The sequence below is a fragment of the Abramis brama genome (assembly GCF_963993115.1).
Source record: "Abramis brama genome assembly, chromosome: 1".
NCBI lineage: Eukaryota > Metazoa > Chordata > Actinopteri > Cypriniformes > Leuciscidae > Abramis > Abramis brama.
This window is the reverse complement of record NC_139963.1, coordinates 57,528,378-57,548,569: the sequence shown is the minus strand read 5'-3', so window position 1 is coordinate 57,548,569 and position 20,192 is coordinate 57,528,378. Positions and strand designations below refer to the sequence as shown.

Below are 20,192 nucleotides of genomic sequence, written 5' to 3'. Positions count from 1 at the left end.
ATTAACAACCTCAAAAACCTCAACCTGACAATTATTTTGTTAATTACTCACCGTCATGTCATTTCACACCTGTAAGACCTTTGTTCATCTTCGGAACACAAATGAAGATATTTTTAATGAAATTCTGAGAGCTTTCTGTCCTTCCATTGGGAGCAATGCAACTAACACATTCAAGGCCCAGAACGATAGGAAAGACATCATTGAAGTAATCCATGTGACTCCAGTGGTTTAACCAATTTTATGAAGCGATGCAGGTGCTTTGTTTTAGCAAAAAAACACAATTTAACACTTTATTTAGTAGGGGGAGCACTACGACGCATGCGAATTGTGTTGACTCAAGACCGGGTGTTGTTCCATGAATGTGCTTTAGATAATATTATTTGTAAATATAGAGGTAAATTATGCTTCTTTTTTTTTTTTGGCAAAACAAAGCTTACATCGCTTCATAAAATTGAGGTTAAACCACTGGAGTCACTTGGATTAGTTTAATTGTGTCTTTACTACCTTTCTGGGGCTTGAATGTTTTAGTTGCGTAGGCTACCAATGGAGGAACAGAAGCTCTTGGATTTCATCAAAAATATCTTCATTTGTGTTCCGAAGATAAACGATGGTCTTACAGGTTCGGAATGACATGAGGGTGTATAATTAATGACAGAATTAAAAAAAATTGCTGAACTATACCTTTAAGGAATCCTGGAAACACCTTAAATCAACCACAGCATGCATTCGGTCCATTTTCTGGAATAACTGAAATGCAGATAAGAAAACAATTTTCACACACAAAAAAACTTTCTGCATTTTTACATTTCCCACAAAGTTTTAAATGATTCACTTAAAGCTTCATATAAAATACCCAGAAAAGTAAAATGTTAAACTAATCCATTTGAATTGAGAAGTTTGGTAAAAAATGTCTGAAGAGACTACCGCTTAGTATAATAAACAAATTAAATTTAGGATTTTATTCACATTTAAACATTGAACAAACAGAAGCTCAACCGCACTTGCTTTGACAAGCGAGAACAAACCTCAATGGTTCTTGTGGAAGCTCAAGCGTGCTGCAAAACACATGAGAATGAACATCATCGGTTTTCGCACGTCTAGCAAACATGATTGAGCTTCCGTTTACTGCAACTGATGTGTGAATTGATGTATATTTTTATGTGAATAAAAGCCTAAATTAAATCTGTTCATCATATAAAATGATTGTATCTCTACAGAAAAACTTGGACTAAACTGCTCAATTCAAATTATTTTACGATCTCTTTATTATGGTAGCATTCAGGTATCAAAAGACATTTTGAAATTTAATATGCAAAATGGCAATGTAATATATAAAATGGCAATGTTCTTATTTAAATTTACATTTTCCATACCATATGTGCAATGTTTGGGGCAAAGTGACAATTCAAATTCAATTTTATAATTAAATTAGCCATCTCCTACACTTGTTTTAACATATACCGGTAATTTAAACATATTACAAAACCCAGCTGGCATTCGACTGACCTTAAACGTTTAAATGTGGTTGAAATAATGTCAGTTTATGAAAAAACATTCAATCAATGTCAAAACAACGTTGAACACCAAATGGCTGAAATGGTGTTGTTAACTAACTATGGATTCAACATAGAAATATAAATAAAATTTGAGTTGTACGTCAAATCAACATTATTTTTACAACCATGACTTTTAAACATTTTGTTGAAATATATCAGTAGAAAAAAAACGTTCATCGTTGATTAGATTCGCAAAATCTAAACAAAATCCAACGGTTATCCAACACTGACACCTGACGTTGATTCAACGCTGACTCGACGTTAAAATGCCAGCTGGGAAATGATTAGAGATGTTTAAAGGCACAATTCACCAAAAATTAAAAAAACTCTGTCATTAATTATTCACTCTCATGTTGTTCCAAACCTGTAAGACTTTCGTTCATCTTTGGAACACAAATGAAGATCTTTTTAATGAAATCTGAGAGCTTTCTGTCCCCCCATTGACAGTCCATGCAACTAAAACTTTGATGCTTCAAAAAGTTCACAAAGAGATCGTAAGACCAATCCTTTTGAATCGAGCAGTTTACCGTAGTTCAAATTTTCATAAGACATGATCGCTTTATATGATGAACAGATTTCAGAAGCTCAACTGAACATGCCTGACACATGAGAACAAACCTCTTTCTCAAACGTGCTGCGCAACACACGAGAATGAACCTCATTTGTTTTCGCATGTCAAGGGAACATGCTAGATTTTCCTTTTACCGTATTATCTGATGTGAATTGATGAATAAAAGCCTAAATTCAACCTGTTCATCATACAGCACAAATTTTAGACTAAAACACTCAATTCATATGGATTAGTTTTACAATCACTTTAGGAACTTTTTAAAGCATCAAAGTGGTAGTTGCTTAGCTGTCTATGGGGGGTCAGAAAGCTCGTAATTGATGAAAGAATTTTCATTTTTGGGTGAACTAATTAACCCTTTAACATGTTCAACGTAAAATTGTAGCAAAATGATAATTTAAATGCTATTTTCCTTAAATGCATTTACACTCACAGTTAAGACACTTATGATTGCATTTTTATTAAATACCCGCGATGAACGTGGCAAAATTCAATCTGGATTTAAAAAAAGGATTCCAAGATGATCTTTGCATCAAGTGCCTTAAGTTTGAGTGTAAAAGCAACTAGGAAAAATAACCTAAATTATAGTTTTGCTATAATATTTGCTTGAACATTTTAAACATCTAATTTCTGTAATACATTTCATTTTTTATTTTTGAACTTAAAAAAAATTCAATGTATGTTTTAATTTTATGTTAAAGCTAGTGTAGTAATGCAAATTATTATATTATTGATTTTGAATATTTTTTTGCTCCAGATGTTGCACATATCATATAGAAAATGTAAATATAAATACAGAAATACATTGCCATTTTACACATTACATTTCATATTGACATTTGGTACCGGTATGCTAACGTTACCATACTTTGTGAGTGTCAGAGTTTTAGGTGAATATACTTTCAGTTAAGTGACCGAAATCTTTCAGAGTTCATTTGAAGTGCAGTTACTGTGCTTTATCAATATTGACATCACTCTGTCATTATGGCAAACATTTTGTCTTAGAAATATTCAACCTCATCAGAAAAAAGAATATCATAAGATTAAGAAACTCAAATAACACATTGTACTGATACTTGCCTCACAGCTGATGACGCAGGAAGACTTTCAGATGACCAGCACTGACAGTTTACCATGCAGTTTACCCCATCATGATCTAAAAATCAAAGACACATTAGCTGAGTATATGACATGTAACTTTATATTACTTAGAACAGAATCAGGTAATCGCATTCAAAAACAGAACGAGTGATCAACTATTTTATCTGCGCACTGTTCGTTGGCGCTCAATCACGTTGTTCCAAAACCGCATAACGTTACAGTATTGTGGACTAATGTAAAGTACACCAGCATGGCACCTCTGGTTGAGCATTCATTTACAACAATAATGTTTTAAATGTGAACTTACGACACAGAAACTCAATTGCTTTAAAACATATGTAGACGGCTATCACTGACTCTACAAATAAGCTATTTAACGTTACACTCGCTATTATCATGTTGAGTAGCTGTAACGTTTTATACATTTAATTTGGTTAAACATAAACATAAAACCCACCTTTGAATTTCCTCTTCTCTTCGTCTTATAATTCGAGTCCAGCCACTAAAGTACTTCTGACGAGGGCGAAGCCATGGCTTGTGGTGGTGCTCCGTGCTCGTAATCTGCTTCGCGAAGTTCCCGCTCTCCGGTCTATTTGAAAATGCAGCAACGGCTGCAGCAACCTTGGGCAATCAGTTTCATGTCGCCTAATAGCAAAGTTAACATTTAACAGTTAACGTTATGGTGGATAATGGAGAACAAACGCCATATATTGTACACGTGATGACTTAATAATAGTCAATAATTGCATTAAAAAAATTAAAAAGTGTAACGTTATAACTTACAAGTCAAATGGCTAAAAAGCATTTGGAGCAAAGCAACTCGCTAAAATAACGTTAAGTGGCTGAAACATTTATATTTTAGACTTGTGAACTAAATATATACATAAATTATCAGAACTCACCTTTAAATTTCGTCTTCAAGTTTGATAAAATAATCTCGACCGCGCTGCAGTGTGTAATGTTAGCCTGCTGCTTCCCGCTGTCAGTTCGGAAATTTCCGTGGCTGAAGCGATTTCGACCAATCAGTGTCTTGTTGCTATGCAAAATACTCAACACAGCAACCAATCATGAATGAAATAGTAATTTGGTCCATAACTGTACCCTTGATGTGAGAACAATTATGTACCTTCATTTCAATTGTACCTTAACAGGTACCAAACAGTATCATCAGTGGTCTTTCCTGTACCATTAAAGGTACTATTATTGAAAAGGTACAAAACTGTTCTTTGAGGAACATTATTTGTACCACCGTGTACCTTTTTTTCTGAGAGTGTAGGCCTATGTCTCCTCTGTCTGTGCAGACTCTTCTGTAGGCCTTTTTGTAGATGTGAAATCCTGCAACTTATATTGCAGACATAAATCATACAAGTATAAATTAAGTAAAGTTATTTATGCACTTGCAGGTAGGCTATGTAACGACACTGACAGTCCATCCGGCCAGATGCTCTGAATTAGCAAATCCTGATTGTTTCTCTCATGCTAAAACACCTATGAGCGTATACCCAGAAAGCCCTAATTGACTAGCTTTCTGACACAAGTCTCTACAAGCAGGCCCTGGTTAATGTTTTACACGACTTAATGAAATCAACGAACAGGCCCCTGTTTGTTTCTCATACTATCACGTGCTGCGACCACAATTCCCTTACTGTGTCTAACGTTTGTCCTTTGTGTACTGAAGGCAAAATTACAAGACTTACCCCATTCAGTTGTTTTGGACAACTAGGACTATCTTGCTTCTCTCAGCAAAATTATATGACGCCTCAGGCTGTCAAGTTAGTCTGCCCACAGAACTACCTTTGTTTTTGCCGAGTAACACATTCTCAAATAGCCCCCAACCCCTCACGTGGTATGCACCACGAGATGCAACATATGCCGACCTCACAGATACACACACACATTGACATATATGGACTTCCACTAGTAAAATTTCATTTTACTAACTATTAAAAATGTACAAAGAGTGTTCCAGGTGATTTGCATGTTCACCAGTGTGATATTAGAATAGTTGTGTTTTTGAATTACAGTAATGTAATCTTTAAGTGCCTTTGTTCAACAAAAGAATGTATCTCTATGTTGCTATCTTTGTCAATATTCGTCCTTAGTATCGTTTTGATCCCCTTTGCAGGATGAAGAAGATTTTTGATAAGAGACTGTGATAAACGTTATGGTTCCATGCGTTTTTAATTCCCTGAGCATAATATCATACTTTGCCCCCCCGGGATTCCACACGAGGAGGGTCAGGCTGCATTAAACACACAAAGAAAATCTTCTGCTCAGAATGCTCGAAGAGGATTCGTCCACCACGAAAAAGGGGACGGTACACGGGACACTGATAAAAGCCAAAACCTTCAGTTTCCTCGCTCTCTTCTCCCTCCTCAAAAACTTTGGAAACCCAAGTCCGGACTGGCTTCGGCCTGCTTCTCTTTTCTTCTCTTTTATTTCTTTTTATGTTTTTCTATAGTCTAGTTTCGTTTTCCTATTCACCTCTGTTCATTCACGAGCTGAATGAACTTAGCCTGAATCATTCCCGGCAACTTCACCTCAAAGAAAGAGACTCTTTGAACCTCTCGCGCTCGCATGGAAGACACAGCACGCGCACGCCTCCCCTCAGACGATACGCAGGACCCTGCCTTCCTTCCTCATACAAAGAGAACCATATGCAATGCAAGTATCGATTATTGAATTGAACTTTTAATGTAATTTCTTTGTGGTCTCTCGAGGGTTACTGTCCGTGATTTTTGCCATAGCCTACTGCGATCTCTGATCGCAGATTTTTGCTTTCACTTCCGATCTCATCTCCCATCCTTCTCTCTCTCTCTCATCCGCTCTCTCATCCTTTTCTGTCATTCTATCTTTCTCTAATTCTGATCATTTTATTCTCTCTCTCACTGTTATTCGTTATCTTGTATTGTTTAACTGTATTTTATGTACATAGACATATAATCCGTGTGTATTGTGTAGTTTGATATATTCCTTAGTTCGATGTATTAGTCCAATTATTAAATTCCATATGTCCTTGACTGACTCTGTTTTAATTGCCCATGTTACTTAGTCCCTGAAATGTTCGATCTTAGCTATATGCTTTATCTTGGTACGATTTAAGTAACCTAATTTTACAAACACAGAAAGTTGTCTTTTCAAGGCCTGGAAAAGATACTCTTTCTCGTGTTTGTAAGAAGGATAATTTTCCTTGAGGGTTAAGTTAATCTTACGTTCAATGTTTGCTGGACAAACAGATTGTTTGATAACTAAATTAATTCCATTAAAGTTATCCCATAACTTCGAGCTGAAATAAGACTATTGATGAACCATAACCCGTTATGGTAATCATTCATATATCAATCTAGTTCAGCTGCGATAAATTAATGTAACTGTAACATACAAAATATTAATCATATTCATGATTAATTATTAAAATTCCCTATAGATCATTTGAGCTAATATTAATATTAATGTACAACCCATTGTTGCTACAGCTAGTTCATCCATATGACAGTTATCTGAGAGGGTTTATTCACTGTCCAGTGCAATGGAAACAAATAGACATTACAAAGTCGCATAGCCTACTTTCTTTCCTTTGGAAAGTTAGAAAACTTCCACTTACTGCACATATTTCAGCCACCACTTTCTTGGGAACAGATACAAGTGTTGCTGTATTATGTAAAAGTGCACAAAAGAGGAAAACACAATGTCATTACAATGAACTACACTGGGGAAAAATGTGATCAATAACTCATGGCAAAATATTTTTACATTAACATAAGTTTATCAGTTTTCACTTTCACAAGTCAAAGCAATTCATCATTACTCAAGATTTAACAGTTGAAATGACTATACGGCCTTAATTTAATGCAGCAAGAAATTTTTATAGTGTAGGCTACTAAGATCTTTTCTATTTTTTTTTTCTCAGCCTTTTTCTTGGTTGCTTTTATAAACAGAACACCATTTATTTAGCAGTGCCTTTTATAAAAGAGACTATAATATAACTAAAAATTACCATTATGTAGAATGTTTTTGTACTTCACTTTTATTTGTTCCCATGTTCTAGTGTGGTGACTCTGACATTACAATGCACAAAGTAATTATGCAATATTAAAATACAATAATATAGTCTAATAAGTGATAAAAACATCTAACATGGCCACTTCTAACGGATTTAAATTGTCTACTACTTTTTGCCAGCCCTCTCTCCTGGCTTTTGCAGACTTTGAGGTGTTCCCTGGCGTTTTGATTAAACATTAAAATTCCGAATAAACTTCGATTATTAGTTCTTGCTCTGCTGATGAGAAAAACTGAGCGCTCTCTTTGGCCACGCTGAGCAGCCAATACCAGCGCTGCTGATCAATGTTTCTACTATCGATTCATATCCCCTTTTAACCAGCGCATGAACGCGCAATTATCTCAGATAACTCAATCCAGCGATACTAATCATATCCAGCAAGTGTGTTCGAAGAACCGAGTTGATACGATGAACACGATGATATCATCTTGGATGTGTCATTTGATCTCGGATGTAATAAGCAACGTACGAAGAACGGACCCCAGAACAACTCATGTCAATACAAACATGATTCTGAACCTCATCAACAAGAGATTCATCAGTTACTTTAAACAAACTTGTCAGTTATAGACAAACATTTTTGGTTACACTTTACAATAATGTTTATGAGCAAACAAGTTAATAACAATGACAAAAACAATGAGCAATACATTTGTTACAGTATTTATTTATCTTTGTTAATGTTAATACAAATACAGCTGTTCATTGTTTGTTCACAGTGCATTAACTAATGTTAACAAATACAACCTTTAATTTTAATAACGTATTAGTAAATGTTGAAATTAATATGAACTAAAATTGATAAATCCTGTTCATTCTTATTAACTAATGTCAACTAATGAACCTTATTGTAAACCGGGAACTGCACTCCAATGGTTCAAGTCTTACCTCTCAGGTATGTCCTTTATAGCAGAGGTCCCCAACCCCGGTACCGGTCCGTGGGACATTTGTTACCGGGCCGCACAGAAAGAATATATAATTTAACGTATTTTACGGACAATAAATCGCTCCGGCGTCGCATTAGTCAAAAAATGCGTCATGAAGAAGAAAAAACATAATATAGCCTAAGTCGTACTGGACTATAAGTCGCATTTATATAGAAATGTAGCCTATTTCAAAAAAAAAAAAAAAATGTTACGGACAGGACAGTTCTCTGTTACAGACGTGAGCACTCTGAAAGCAGCACTAAAAGACTGCTTTAAAACTTTTACAGAGACCTCGAACAGAAAGCAAAACGCTTGTCTTTAAATTTAATTTCGTTTTGTATTAATTGTTAGACTTGTAGTCAAGACCGCCTAAACCGAGACCAAGACACTACCAAGACCAGAGGGTATCGAGACCAAGACAAGAACAAGACCAAGTCGAGACCAAGACCGAGACCAAGTCGAGACCGGAGGGGGAAAAAAACAGACTAGTGTTGAAGCTAAGCAATAACTTGTATGAATTCAAGAACAGCAGCATACTAGGGTTCAGCCGCGTTTACATTCATATTAGATGGTATTACTTCAACTACACAGGCAGAACAATACAGAGACAGACCATGTCATGTGTGTGACTGTGAGCTCACTGTAAATGTTTTTGCAGACTGGGTGAGATCAACTGTGTGTAGCAATTGCATGACGGCTGTTACTGCACTATTAGAGGATTGAGACTCCCTTAACTTTTGTGTACTGTTGAGGACTGACAAAGCTTGAAATTTCTTTAAACGAAATAATTCAAAACGAAAAAAGAAAAAGGCTACTCTCTGATTATTATCCATTATGAGCATTTCTTTCTATAGGCGCGTTCACTACGGAGATGGCGATCGTCAACTTCATCTTTGCAGCCGACACAGTCAGAAAACACTAGTTTATTAATAAAAATCAATGCATGCGTCACCGGATTCACATGCACATCTTGCTTGTTGCACGCACACATATTATGTCGAAATAACGAGATATTATGTTGAAATAATTATTATTATTAATAATAGCCTACATCTTTTAGAATATTTGATTGAATGCTGAATGTTGCGCTTGTTTAATTTAATAAAATTAAAACTTTAATTGTGATCATTAAAATAATTGAATATTAAATATTTACTGGCCAAGTTTTGCGCAGCTCCCCCGTCAGTGATCTAGCACCCCCTCAGCACATGCGTTAAAAATTCTCTGGCGCCGCCCCTGCAGAGAAGCTAGGCAGTGTAATTATTATTTTTTTCGTTACCTCCAACCCCCCGTTTTGAGTCGCCGGATCAATATTAACAGATCTGCTGAAAACACTCTTTATTTCATGACAATAGTTCCTGTTTTCACCTCATTTATTATGCTGATGTCTTCAGATCTCCTGTAAATTGACACTTAAAGCTCATTTCATTGGTGTCAGCAGACTGAGGGGATTTGATGATTACTATATGTATGTTAATTTCTGAGTTTAACTGTTTTTCTTATCATTGTTTTTTATTTGGAAGAATTTACATTAAGATATGAATGTTTTTCTTTATTTCTGCATATTGTAGAATATTTTTATTGATTATTAACTGGAATAAGGGAAATCTATGAGAATATTATCAAAGACATTATACTATTATATCTGGCTCAGGGCAGAAGCATAAGAAAAACAAATGTATTGATTACCTTTGAGGTGTATATATGTTTGATACTGGACTCTGGGGTTGCTTTTGCAAAAGCACTCGACTTTGTTAGATAATATAATTTCTTGGATAGTAAAGTTTATTTTCTGGCATCAAGACTTCAAGATTAATTTTTAATGAAGTGACAGACTCCACAACAATATGCAAATATTTGAATGAAGAAGGAGAATCATTTTAGGGTTTTAAATTGAATCAGCATCAGTTACTTTATGATGGACAGAAAGACATGATGGACAGATTTTTTACAGATTTATTCATTTAGTTTAAAAACACTCACTAACTGATATATTTTTTTATTTTGGCAGATAAGCTCCTCCCACAGCAATCACATCATCAGTGAAGCTCCTCCCACTGTAATTCACCCATAAATGCTGTAAATTCCCATCAGCTACAAGTGAAGACGAGCATCGGAGCATCAGGAAGAGCTGAAATCTGCAAAGACTGAGTTTATTAAAGAGGACAGTGAGAACATGAGTGATCCAGAACCCTGCAGAATGAAACACACTGAAGATCCTGAAGAACAAAGAGGTTGGTGTTTATTCTTCATTCATTCATGATGCCGAAGAACATTCATGTTAGAAACATTCAAGCACTTCATCACATTTAGATCACAGTTCAACTCTGAAATGGTACATATTTTCAACAAATGGTCAGTAGAGGGAGGTTGGAGAAACTTGTATATACATTGTCAACATCAGGTCAAATTATCTCCCTTATTTACACTTATTTTATAACTGGTTCGCTTTATTTTGCTACTATTTTAGCGAGATGTCAGACATCTTCTAATATAGTTTACAACATTGTGTTTAAATTCAGTGTATATTTTAAAGATTATTATTTTTTTAAGCATCAAACAGCAAACTATCAAGTAAATGAACTTTCCAGAATGGCTGACAGAATTGGAAATAAATTACTTTGTGCGCCGATAAGACAGAGCATGCAGAAAACCTTCTACCACACCATTGGATTCAGATGGTGGGACAATTGTTTTACAATTGTGTCATTAATCAATTATATTTAATATTTCTCCCTTTAGAAATGTGATCTGTGCCTATTTTTCTATTATTTCTTGAAAAATAATAATTGAAATATTAATGTACCTCATTCATGCAATTAATTGATGAAACCAACACCAGATTTATCATAATATTTTATAGCAATTGTCTACTAGTACTTTCTGCTATTACATCAGGGCTCACTATCATATTTCTCTCTTTGAATTATTGATGTGCTGAAAATTAAATGAAACCTTTTTCTTTTATGTCAGACCCGATGAAAGTGAAGGAGGAGAGTGAAGAACTGAGTGAAGTGAAGGAGGAGAGTGAAGAACTGAGTGAAGTGAAGGAGGAGAGTGAAGAACTGAGTGAAGTGAAGGAGGAGAGTGAAGAACTGAGTGAAGTGAAGGAGGAACATCATGCCAAACCTGGAGAAAAACCTTTGAGTCGCTCAAAGACTAAAAAGGCCAAAAGAGGAGTCAAGGAATCTTTCACCTGCACTCAGTGTGGAAAGAGTTACACAGCCAAACAAAGTCTTGAGCATCACATGAGAATCCACACTGGAGAGCTGTTCAAATGTGATCAGTGTGGAAAGAGTTTCACAACCAAACAGCGTCTTGATGTTCATATGAGTGTTCACACTGGAGAGAAGCCGTTCACATGTGATCAATGTGGGACGAGTTTCGCACGAAAACAACATTTGACCGAACACAAGAGGATCCACACTGGAGAAAAGTCACATATGTGTGTTCAGTGTGGAAACAGTTTCACAACCAAACAAAGTCTTGTGCGTCACATGAGGATCCACACCGGAGAGAAGCCGTTCACATGTGATCAGTGCGGCAAAACTTTTCTTAGGGCATCACACCTGAAGAAACACCTGATAGTTCATATGAAGGAGAAGCCGCATTCATGTTCTGTGTGTGGAAAGAGTTTTTCAGTGCTGTCATATTTACATAGACATGAGAGAACTCACACTGGTGTGAGAGAGTACATGTGCTTTGAGTGTGAGAAGACTTTTACTTCAGCGGACAGTTTAAAAATGCACCAGAGGATTCACACTGGAGAAAAACCTTACAAGTGTTCACACTGTGACAAGAGATTCAGTCAATCATCACATCTGAAAACACATGAGAGGATCCACACTGGAGAAAAGCCACACATGTGTGTTCACTGCAGAACTAGTTTCAGAGACAAATCATCTTTTAAGCGTCACATCATGAGAGTTCACACTGGGAGAAAGACCATTTAACTGTGATCAGTGCAGTAAACAGTTTCATTGGGCGTCAGTCCTGAAGAAACACCTGAAGATTCACACAGAGGAGAAGATTCATTAGTAATATTACAGCAGAAAAGACACGGCGGTGTGTGTTTCAGTGCTGAAGTCCTTTACTACAGAAGATGAACTGAAAGAGTGCCAGAAAATTCACACTGGAAAAGAGGCCATAACACTTTTTAAGGGCTGTTTACACCTGGCCACTTCATGCGTTTTCTCAGATGGGATAGCTATCCGATCGTGAAGAGACCAGGTGTAAATGCCCTCCAGAACGCATTCGAGACGGATTTGAATCCGATTGCACTCAAACCACTTCAGGAGGAGGTCTGGGCCGCATTCCAGACGAAACTGGACAAGTGTAAATGCATCTGGTTGTTGAAACCACATATGTAAATTTTACTCCTCCCAAAAATGCTATAAAAATAATGGCCAGATATGATGATGCTACTGGAACACGCATCACCGCAGATGAGAAGCTGAGCATCTCTTCATCAAGCCAACGTGCGAACTATCGCAAATCAAAGGGAAAGTCGCAGATGCTTAACACACAATCATCATCATTAAAAGTAAAGAACTGAAATGATCTTACCAGGGCTGTTGCCGCTCTCTCTTATTGCGGTCTTTGATTTAGAAATTTTAGCTGATGATCAATAAAATGCAGCTCATATCTGTTGCTTTCGGTGACGTGCACTCCATTAAATCTGAATATAGGGAATTGAAGATGGGATTTAAATCCATTTCGCAAAAACAAATGTATGTGACCAGGTGTAGATGGAATCGTTTTGATAAATCAGATCAGTTATCCGATCTGAGAAAATGCATGAAGTGGCCAGGTGTAAATAGCCTCTAAGAGAGACATGAATCTGATATTAATTTTTAACTCCTTCTTCATTGTTTTTCATCAGAACATCTGGTTTCTCTTCCACTTCTACTTTTCAATGCAAACTCAAGATATACTTTCATGTATCTTTGAAACTGGACACTTCTCTTCTCTTCTTCTCTTGAGATGCTTTGGCTCTTATAAGTCAGTAAAGAGAGAGATCTGTCTCATTTTCCTTCACTTTTACTAAATGTTTGTATTTGCTTAAAGTAATGATTGATTCAACTCTTTTCTCATATTATCAAAATTGTATTGTCCATTTTTATGCTGATTCTGTTTGAATCAAGAATAATTTTATTTCTAAAAGCCATGGAGCATTTTTTGCTTATTGTGCTTTTCATGTTGGTAATTTCTCAATAGAGCTTTTAAATGCCTTATAAATTATATTTCACTGCACACATGACTGACACTGAATGAGTTTGCTGTCTGTCTACATTATTAACAGTTTCACCCTTGATATCCAGTATCATATATACATTTCAAAGAGTTTGTTCTAGTCAGTTTGATCTCATTCACACCATGAGGCTTCATGAAGTCAGAACAATTACTATGAACTTTAAACACAGTTTTTACTAAATAAATTGAAATGATTACTGTCTCCATCTCACCACAGCTTTACACAACAGCAGAAAGAGAGCAGCTCGAATCAAGATAAGTTATTTTTTATTTTTGTGTGATTATGTTGATATTTATAGATGTTTTATCGTTATGAACAGGATGTAAATACAGGTATGAGCGCTGGCTGAATTAACCATTTTTATCCATATCTTTCACATCTACTGCAGTCACTCGTGTTCACTCTGAAGGAATCACTCATATGGCTGTGCACTTGTAATGACACATCAAGGATGTTAAGAGGCTAAAAGCAGGTTTAAAACTTGCCCCATTGAAGTCAACAGGGTGAAAATTTTAAAAAGAGGATAACACGGTGTAGGCAACACCATTTTTGTCGTTGTTCTCTGTACTGACAGCACTCCAAATTTAAAAAAAAAATAGCTCAATATTAAAATTGACCGGAGTTCTCCTTTAACTTAAAGGCCTAAATTAAATTTAAGTTTAAATGGCTTTGCCTGTCTTTACTTTGTCTTTAAGTCTTATATTAAAACTCTGAAACCTGCCATAATATCTTTATTTGTTTGTTTCTAGAAGCCATTTGGAGAAATCCTGGATACAGAGAATCCACGAACCAGGAGGTGGAGCGATGGTTGAGGCGTTGGTTGTATTTTGGCTGGCGATTGAGAGGGGGGTAGGAGGAGGAGAAGCACAGTCCTCCACCACCAGCCACCCACCAACACATAACACATTAACACAAAGTCAGGCACACACACATATACGTTCCACTTTGGCCCGTTTCTGGCCACACTTTAACATACACTACCGTTCATAAGTTTGTGGTCTTTCATGGTTTACACATGGTTTCAAGGTTTTACTAGTGTGATTTCTAAAACCATGCTTTGTATTATAAATGTTTTTAGATTTCATTTTCTTACATTTTATTTGTATAAAAAAAATGAATAATTGTAAATGTTAACCTATTTAGGTCATATGTTTATGTTGATTGAAAATAAACACTCATTTTCAGCAGTTATGGTTTCCTGGTTTGATTTATCTTTGAATTGCATGGTTGCTGTTGGGCGCAGATATTAAATATGGGTCAAATTAGTTGTTTAATATAATCTGGCAGAGTTGTGGCCTGTGCTCGGGAGACATCTGGCTTTTCAATGGCGATATTATGGCATGAATATGGGCCAATTTCGGGTCTTCTGGCTCTCGTCTGGTAAGGCATTGGCATTTTTCTGGCAGCTTTCTGGCATGCTTTTGGCAAAACTGTTTGGGCCGGTTTTGGCCCTGCATTCCGCGCGGTATGTTTGCCAAAACTAAGAACAGTGTTTGGGCCATAAAAGGCCCGGAACAATTTTGCTATCTGGGTAGGGCTGGGACAACGCGTCGAGGTCATCGATGACGTCGACGCAAAAAATACGTCGACGCAAAATATGCGCATCGATTCGTCGACCTGTTTTTATTTCTCTAAAAAACGTTTGCAAAACGTTTACCTTAGCCTATGCGCTGAATATACGCGATGGCCGAATCAACATTCTGTCCAACGTTATATAACCAATCCAGGGGGTTTTCTGCATTGATCTTTTTTGGCGGCTGTCAAAGCCTTATTTGATCGGTGAGTGATGTAGAATAGAATGACTGCTGTGCCTGGGCGCGTACGAGAGAGAGCCCCGGCTGCGCTCGCGCACTCACAGTCTTCAAACTACATGAGCGCTGTCTTGCTCTCTCTCTCTCTCCCTCGTGCATATTAACCAAAATCATTAGACACGATAGAAAAAGGGCGGAACACCAAAGTTTCAAGTTGTTGTTATTTTCATCTGAAAGAAGAACTTTTTTTCAGTAAGCTAGGCCCTATGTGTTCAGTAATCTTGTTTCGGTAAGCTATGTATTTTCAAGGATTCATGGTTTTATTGAATGCTATCTCTGACTAAGAATGCATTACTTTGCACTTGTATAGTCTTTTATTTTGTAATTTTAAGAGCAATAAACATATTGCAATGTTAAGGAATTCATGTTTTTCCATTCAGATATGTAAATCAACATGTATAAATTGTTAGTAGTCAATTAATGGGGAGATAATCGAATCGAATCGAAATCGAATCGGTTCGATAAAATTAATCGTTAGATTAATCGATGCATCGAAAAAAATAATCGCTAGATTAATCGTTTACAAAATAATCGTTTATCCCAGCCCTATTATGAACAGTATTTGGCACCTCTTCGTTTTTTACTATTATTATTTAATTCTTGCCATGAACTAGAAAAATACAATGAGACATAATCATTCAAAGTAAAAAAATACAATATGATTAAAATAAAATAAAACAGTGCCAGAGGACAATATTTTTTCTATAACAAACAAGAGAAAAGGGGTGCTACATTATACACCATCATCACACCTGCTTACAATGCCATAAGCTCTAATTGCCTTTTTACTATTTGGCGCGTCTTTGACCATCTACAGTTGGCGGCTGATGACGTCACCGCTCGCGTCGTCTCTTCCGTCATTGAGTTTCAGCGTCGAGTCTTCTGAGGTGAGGAGAGCAGTTCACGGTATTTCTCATATTTACACAACCATCACACACACTTTATACAGTTTGATTAAGCGGCAGACTCATTTCTGTTTTGTTTTCATCGATCACAGCGATACTTGTGCGTCTTTTCTGGCGTCTTCCTACTGAAATAAACATTCAGCGAGCATGAGGAGAATATGTAAGGAATAATTAACGACAGGCTTTTGAATTATTGGATAAATGATGCACAGCTGAGGTGGTAATGCGGTCGCGAAGCGGAGTGACCTTACACCGACCTGGAGTCCATTATTCTGCTTATACTACAGTTACCACACCTCGAAACAATGTTCAGATGATGTATTTCAAGACGTTTGTCAAGTTTTTGTCATTAAAACGCTCTTGTATGTAGGACTAGTTTCTTACGCATCAATTCCCATGCCTTTGTTGCTAATTCCATAACGTCATTTAAGAGTTAGTAACTGAGGTTTGAGCCACTGATAGCAGACTAATGCAGTTATTAGTGCAGTTATTAGATAGAGAGACAGAGAGAGGTTGCAATAATGAGACACAAAAGTATTTGTCAATATTATTTAATTTATTTATTAATTCATTCGTTTTAATTCATTTGTTAATTTTATTTTTCTATTATTGACATTCTGTAGCAGAAGGTGCCCAGGAGCTTCTCAGGCTTGTTTCACACTTGTGCCCTGTGACAGACATGATCGGCCTGCTCTCCAGCCCTGCCTCTGACAGCATTTGAACTGCAGTGCTTCTTAATGAATGGTTGGTGTATCTTCTGGATAACCCGACTGCCCCTCTGATGCGCGGAAGCATGTTTCCAAGATAGTTCACACCCATCGGTTTGTGGGAATACCAGCAATCTCTCGTGTCAAGCTTCACCTGTGAATCTTCCAGTGGATGAAGATAGAAGGATGTGGCATCAGGTGGGCATTTGGCGATGTACTTTCTGAAACTTTTAACTGGGCAAAGGGGGTCCCCTGGATTGGCAAACATGAATCCTCGGTAGCAGTCTTTGCTGGGATCGGTGGGCTTTTCGTGTTTTTTTGTTTCTGCATTATAAGACAAGCAAATATATTCATCATCATTCACCCCCTCCTTGCCAGGTTCAGCTGAATGTCAAACCAGACCTTGCGAACCAGCCCGGCTGCTGTGTCTGGTGACAGATACGTAGAGTTGCGAATTCGCTCTATTTTAGCGGTCAAAATGGGAGGATGATGAGAACTGGAGTCTTTCCCAGCCTTGCAAAACTTTCTGAGGACGGCCTTGAATACGCCATTGGATGGTTTGAATTCTGACTGCCCAATGATGTTGTATTTGGATATATAGCGGTTCAGTCCAGCTCGTAGGGAGAGAAAACAAGACACTGAATACTCTGCACCTGATGCGTTTCGGACAGTGACATAGAAAGCCCTCAGCTGGGTATTTAAAGCGTCTGCCCCGTCTCTCTCTACTTTGTCCACAGACGTATTTTTGGCCTTAAGCCAGTCCTTAAACACATTGACAGCTCAAGCTGTTGTTTTTTTCATGTTTTTCGCCCTCGAGTCTGTCTAGCTGTTCTTCGCTGATTGTTTTATGTCTTTTGTTGTTGCCTGCTGCTTTTGATGTCCTCTTCCGTTTATTTGTTTTTTCATCTGGGTTATCCAATACTGCCATCGCCCAGTTGTTAAAATATAAAGATTTACTTCCGGAAAATCAAAATTGTCTGTCATTCTTTTTCTTGTTATGAATTGTATCCTATTTTCTGTTATTAGAGTTAACTACGCAAAGTGATATGGAACTGTAATGCGTTCAAGACCTGCCTGAAACTACTTTAGCTGTGCGTTTCCCTGAAAATAATTGCACAACTTAGAACGTTTGTCAACCAATCAGATACAAGCATTCAACGGCCGTTGAGGTCATTCAGACCTGAGCGATTTTGTGTTCGTTTGTGTGATTGTCTCGATGTTTGGAGTGAGAACTGTTACTGAATGTCAAGTCAAGAGTTAAAGTTTGAGATCTGTGAGGGGAATTGATGGGAATCGATGTGTTGCTATTTTTTTATGGCAGATTTAGTTGTTTAAATTTAAATATATTGAACAGATAGCTCTAAATACTTAATATTAACCCTTAATGAGAACTGATCTAATGATTATATAATAATTTTATTGCAATTAATGCAGCTTTGAGAAAATCAAACAATGTTTAGATTCATGTGGACATATATAATGGTGTAGTTATTTACCTGAGTGTCATTCATGTTTTTGTATTATTGATGTTTTATCCATGTCATATTGTGATAAATTACAGTATTGTCTTTCAATAGAGCAGTTTTACAGGCTTTTAGCATCTATCCTGACTCAAATAATGTGTTTCTATCAGCAAACACTCAGAATAAAGTGAGATGATCTGCTGATGATCCTGAATGGCTTGTTGAATGAGTGTTGATAGTCTGAGGCTCATCAATATTAACAGATCTGCTGAAAACACTCTTTTTTTCATGACAATAGTTCCTGTTTTCACCTCATTTATTATGCTGATGTCTTCAGATCTCCTGTAAATTGACACTTAAAGCTCATTTCTACAGAGTACCTAAAGGGACATGGTGGAAAATATTTGGCATGGGAGGGAAAAAAAGTCAAATCTTTTGCGTTCCCTTGCAAAACTTCTGCGTTCCCCCGAGAAACTTTCTGTTCCCTCTCAAAACTTTTACGTTCCTTCGCAAAGATATTTGCGTTCCCTCACAACACCTGTTGCGAGCTCTGACAAACACGTCCTGTTTAATGTCCCGCTGGCAGTGTTTCAGAGATCCGTTTGTTAACAATGCGCCGTTCATGGAGTTCAGTAAAGTTGGCAATATATTCACAGATCTGAACTTCCCGGATCAATAGATCTTGAACTAAACTTTGCTCAAACACAAATGCCTGCTATTTCCAAATGATCTCTATGAGCAGTGGAGAGACACGTCCTAAGGCAAAGTCTGCAAAGTGCAAAAACTCCAAGTAGTCATTAACTTCAATGTTAAACACTGTAGTGTCACCAAATTCAGTTTAGATGTAAATGGTCTCCTTCTGGTCACACTACAACACTTGGTATAAAATATGCAAAAGCACATTTTATCAAACTATGAAAAATATTCAATAACTTCACTGTAACACACCAAATTCAGTTCACACATCACTGCTATCCTGCTGGTTATACAGTACAGGTCAAAAGTTTGGACACATTACGTTTTTTTATATTTTTGAAAGAAGTCTCTAATGCTTATAAATGCAGGCTTGATGAGCAGAAGAAACTTCTTTCAAAAACATTAAAAATAGTAATGTTTACAAACTTCTGACCTGTACTGTACGTACAACACTTCCAGCTGCCTATTTCTGGCCGGGATGGAAATGCTCAAATATGGTGAAGCCCTTAGTCTCTGTTCACTGCTTAAAACAGACATATAAAGCGCTTGGCTTTGTTACTTGGATAATAAAGTTTATTTTCAAGACTTCTAGAGGGATTTTTAAAGAACTGACAGACTCCAGTTGAATGAGCATCAGTTACCGTAATTTATGATAGATAGACACAAATGCTTAGAAGTGTCAATTAGTATGAAAACAAACTCAGTAACTGATCTATTTTTGATTTTGGCAGATCATCTCCTCCCACAGCTATTACATCATCAGTGAAGCTCCTCCCACAGCAATTACATAATCAAAGAAGCTCCTCCCACAGCATTTATCCAATAAATGCTGTAAATTCCCATCAGATACAAGTGAAGACGAGCATCAGAGCATCAGGAAGAGCTGAAATCTGCAAAGACTGAGTTTATTAAAGAGGACAGTGAGAACATGAGTGATCCAGAACCCTGCAGAATGAAACACACTGAAGATCCTGAAGAACAAAGAGGTTGGTGTTTATTCTTCATTCATTCATGATGCTGAAGAACATTCATGTTAGAAACATTCAAGCACTTCATCACATTTAGATAAACAGAAACTTTCATATTGATTGTCAAAATCAGGTCAAACTAAAAATCAGGTCAAATTAGCTCCTTTCTTTTACACT

At 36.8% G+C, this 20,192-nt stretch overlaps 1 protein-coding gene across 2 annotated transcripts; it reads left to right on the top strand.

Moving 5' to 3' along the window:
* The first annotated feature begins 5,587 nt into the window (after positions 1 to 5,587).
* Positions 5,588 to 14,651, top strand: LOC311077474 (uncharacterized protein). 2 transcript variants are annotated; one of them, XR_014604897.1, is made up of 4 exons: positions 5,588 to 5,889; positions 10,223 to 10,445; positions 11,185 to 12,754; positions 13,682 to 14,651. XR_014604897.1 is itself a non-coding variant. In XM_084106004.1 (3 exons), the coding sequence occupies exons 2-3, from the start codon at positions 10,388 to 10,390 to the stop codon at positions 12,162 to 12,164; spliced, it is 1,038 nt and encodes a 345-aa protein (XP_083962130.1). In that variant the 5' UTR covers positions 5,625 to 5,889; positions 10,223 to 10,387; the 3' UTR covers positions 12,165 to 13,316. The 2 variants fall into 2 exon arrangements, 1 of the variants encoding a protein (XP_083962130.1); XM_084106004.1 differs by lacking the exon at positions 13,682 to 14,651 and having other exon boundaries at positions 5,625 to 5,889; positions 11,185 to 13,316.
* The last annotated feature ends 5,541 nt before the right edge of the window (positions 14,652 to 20,192 follow it).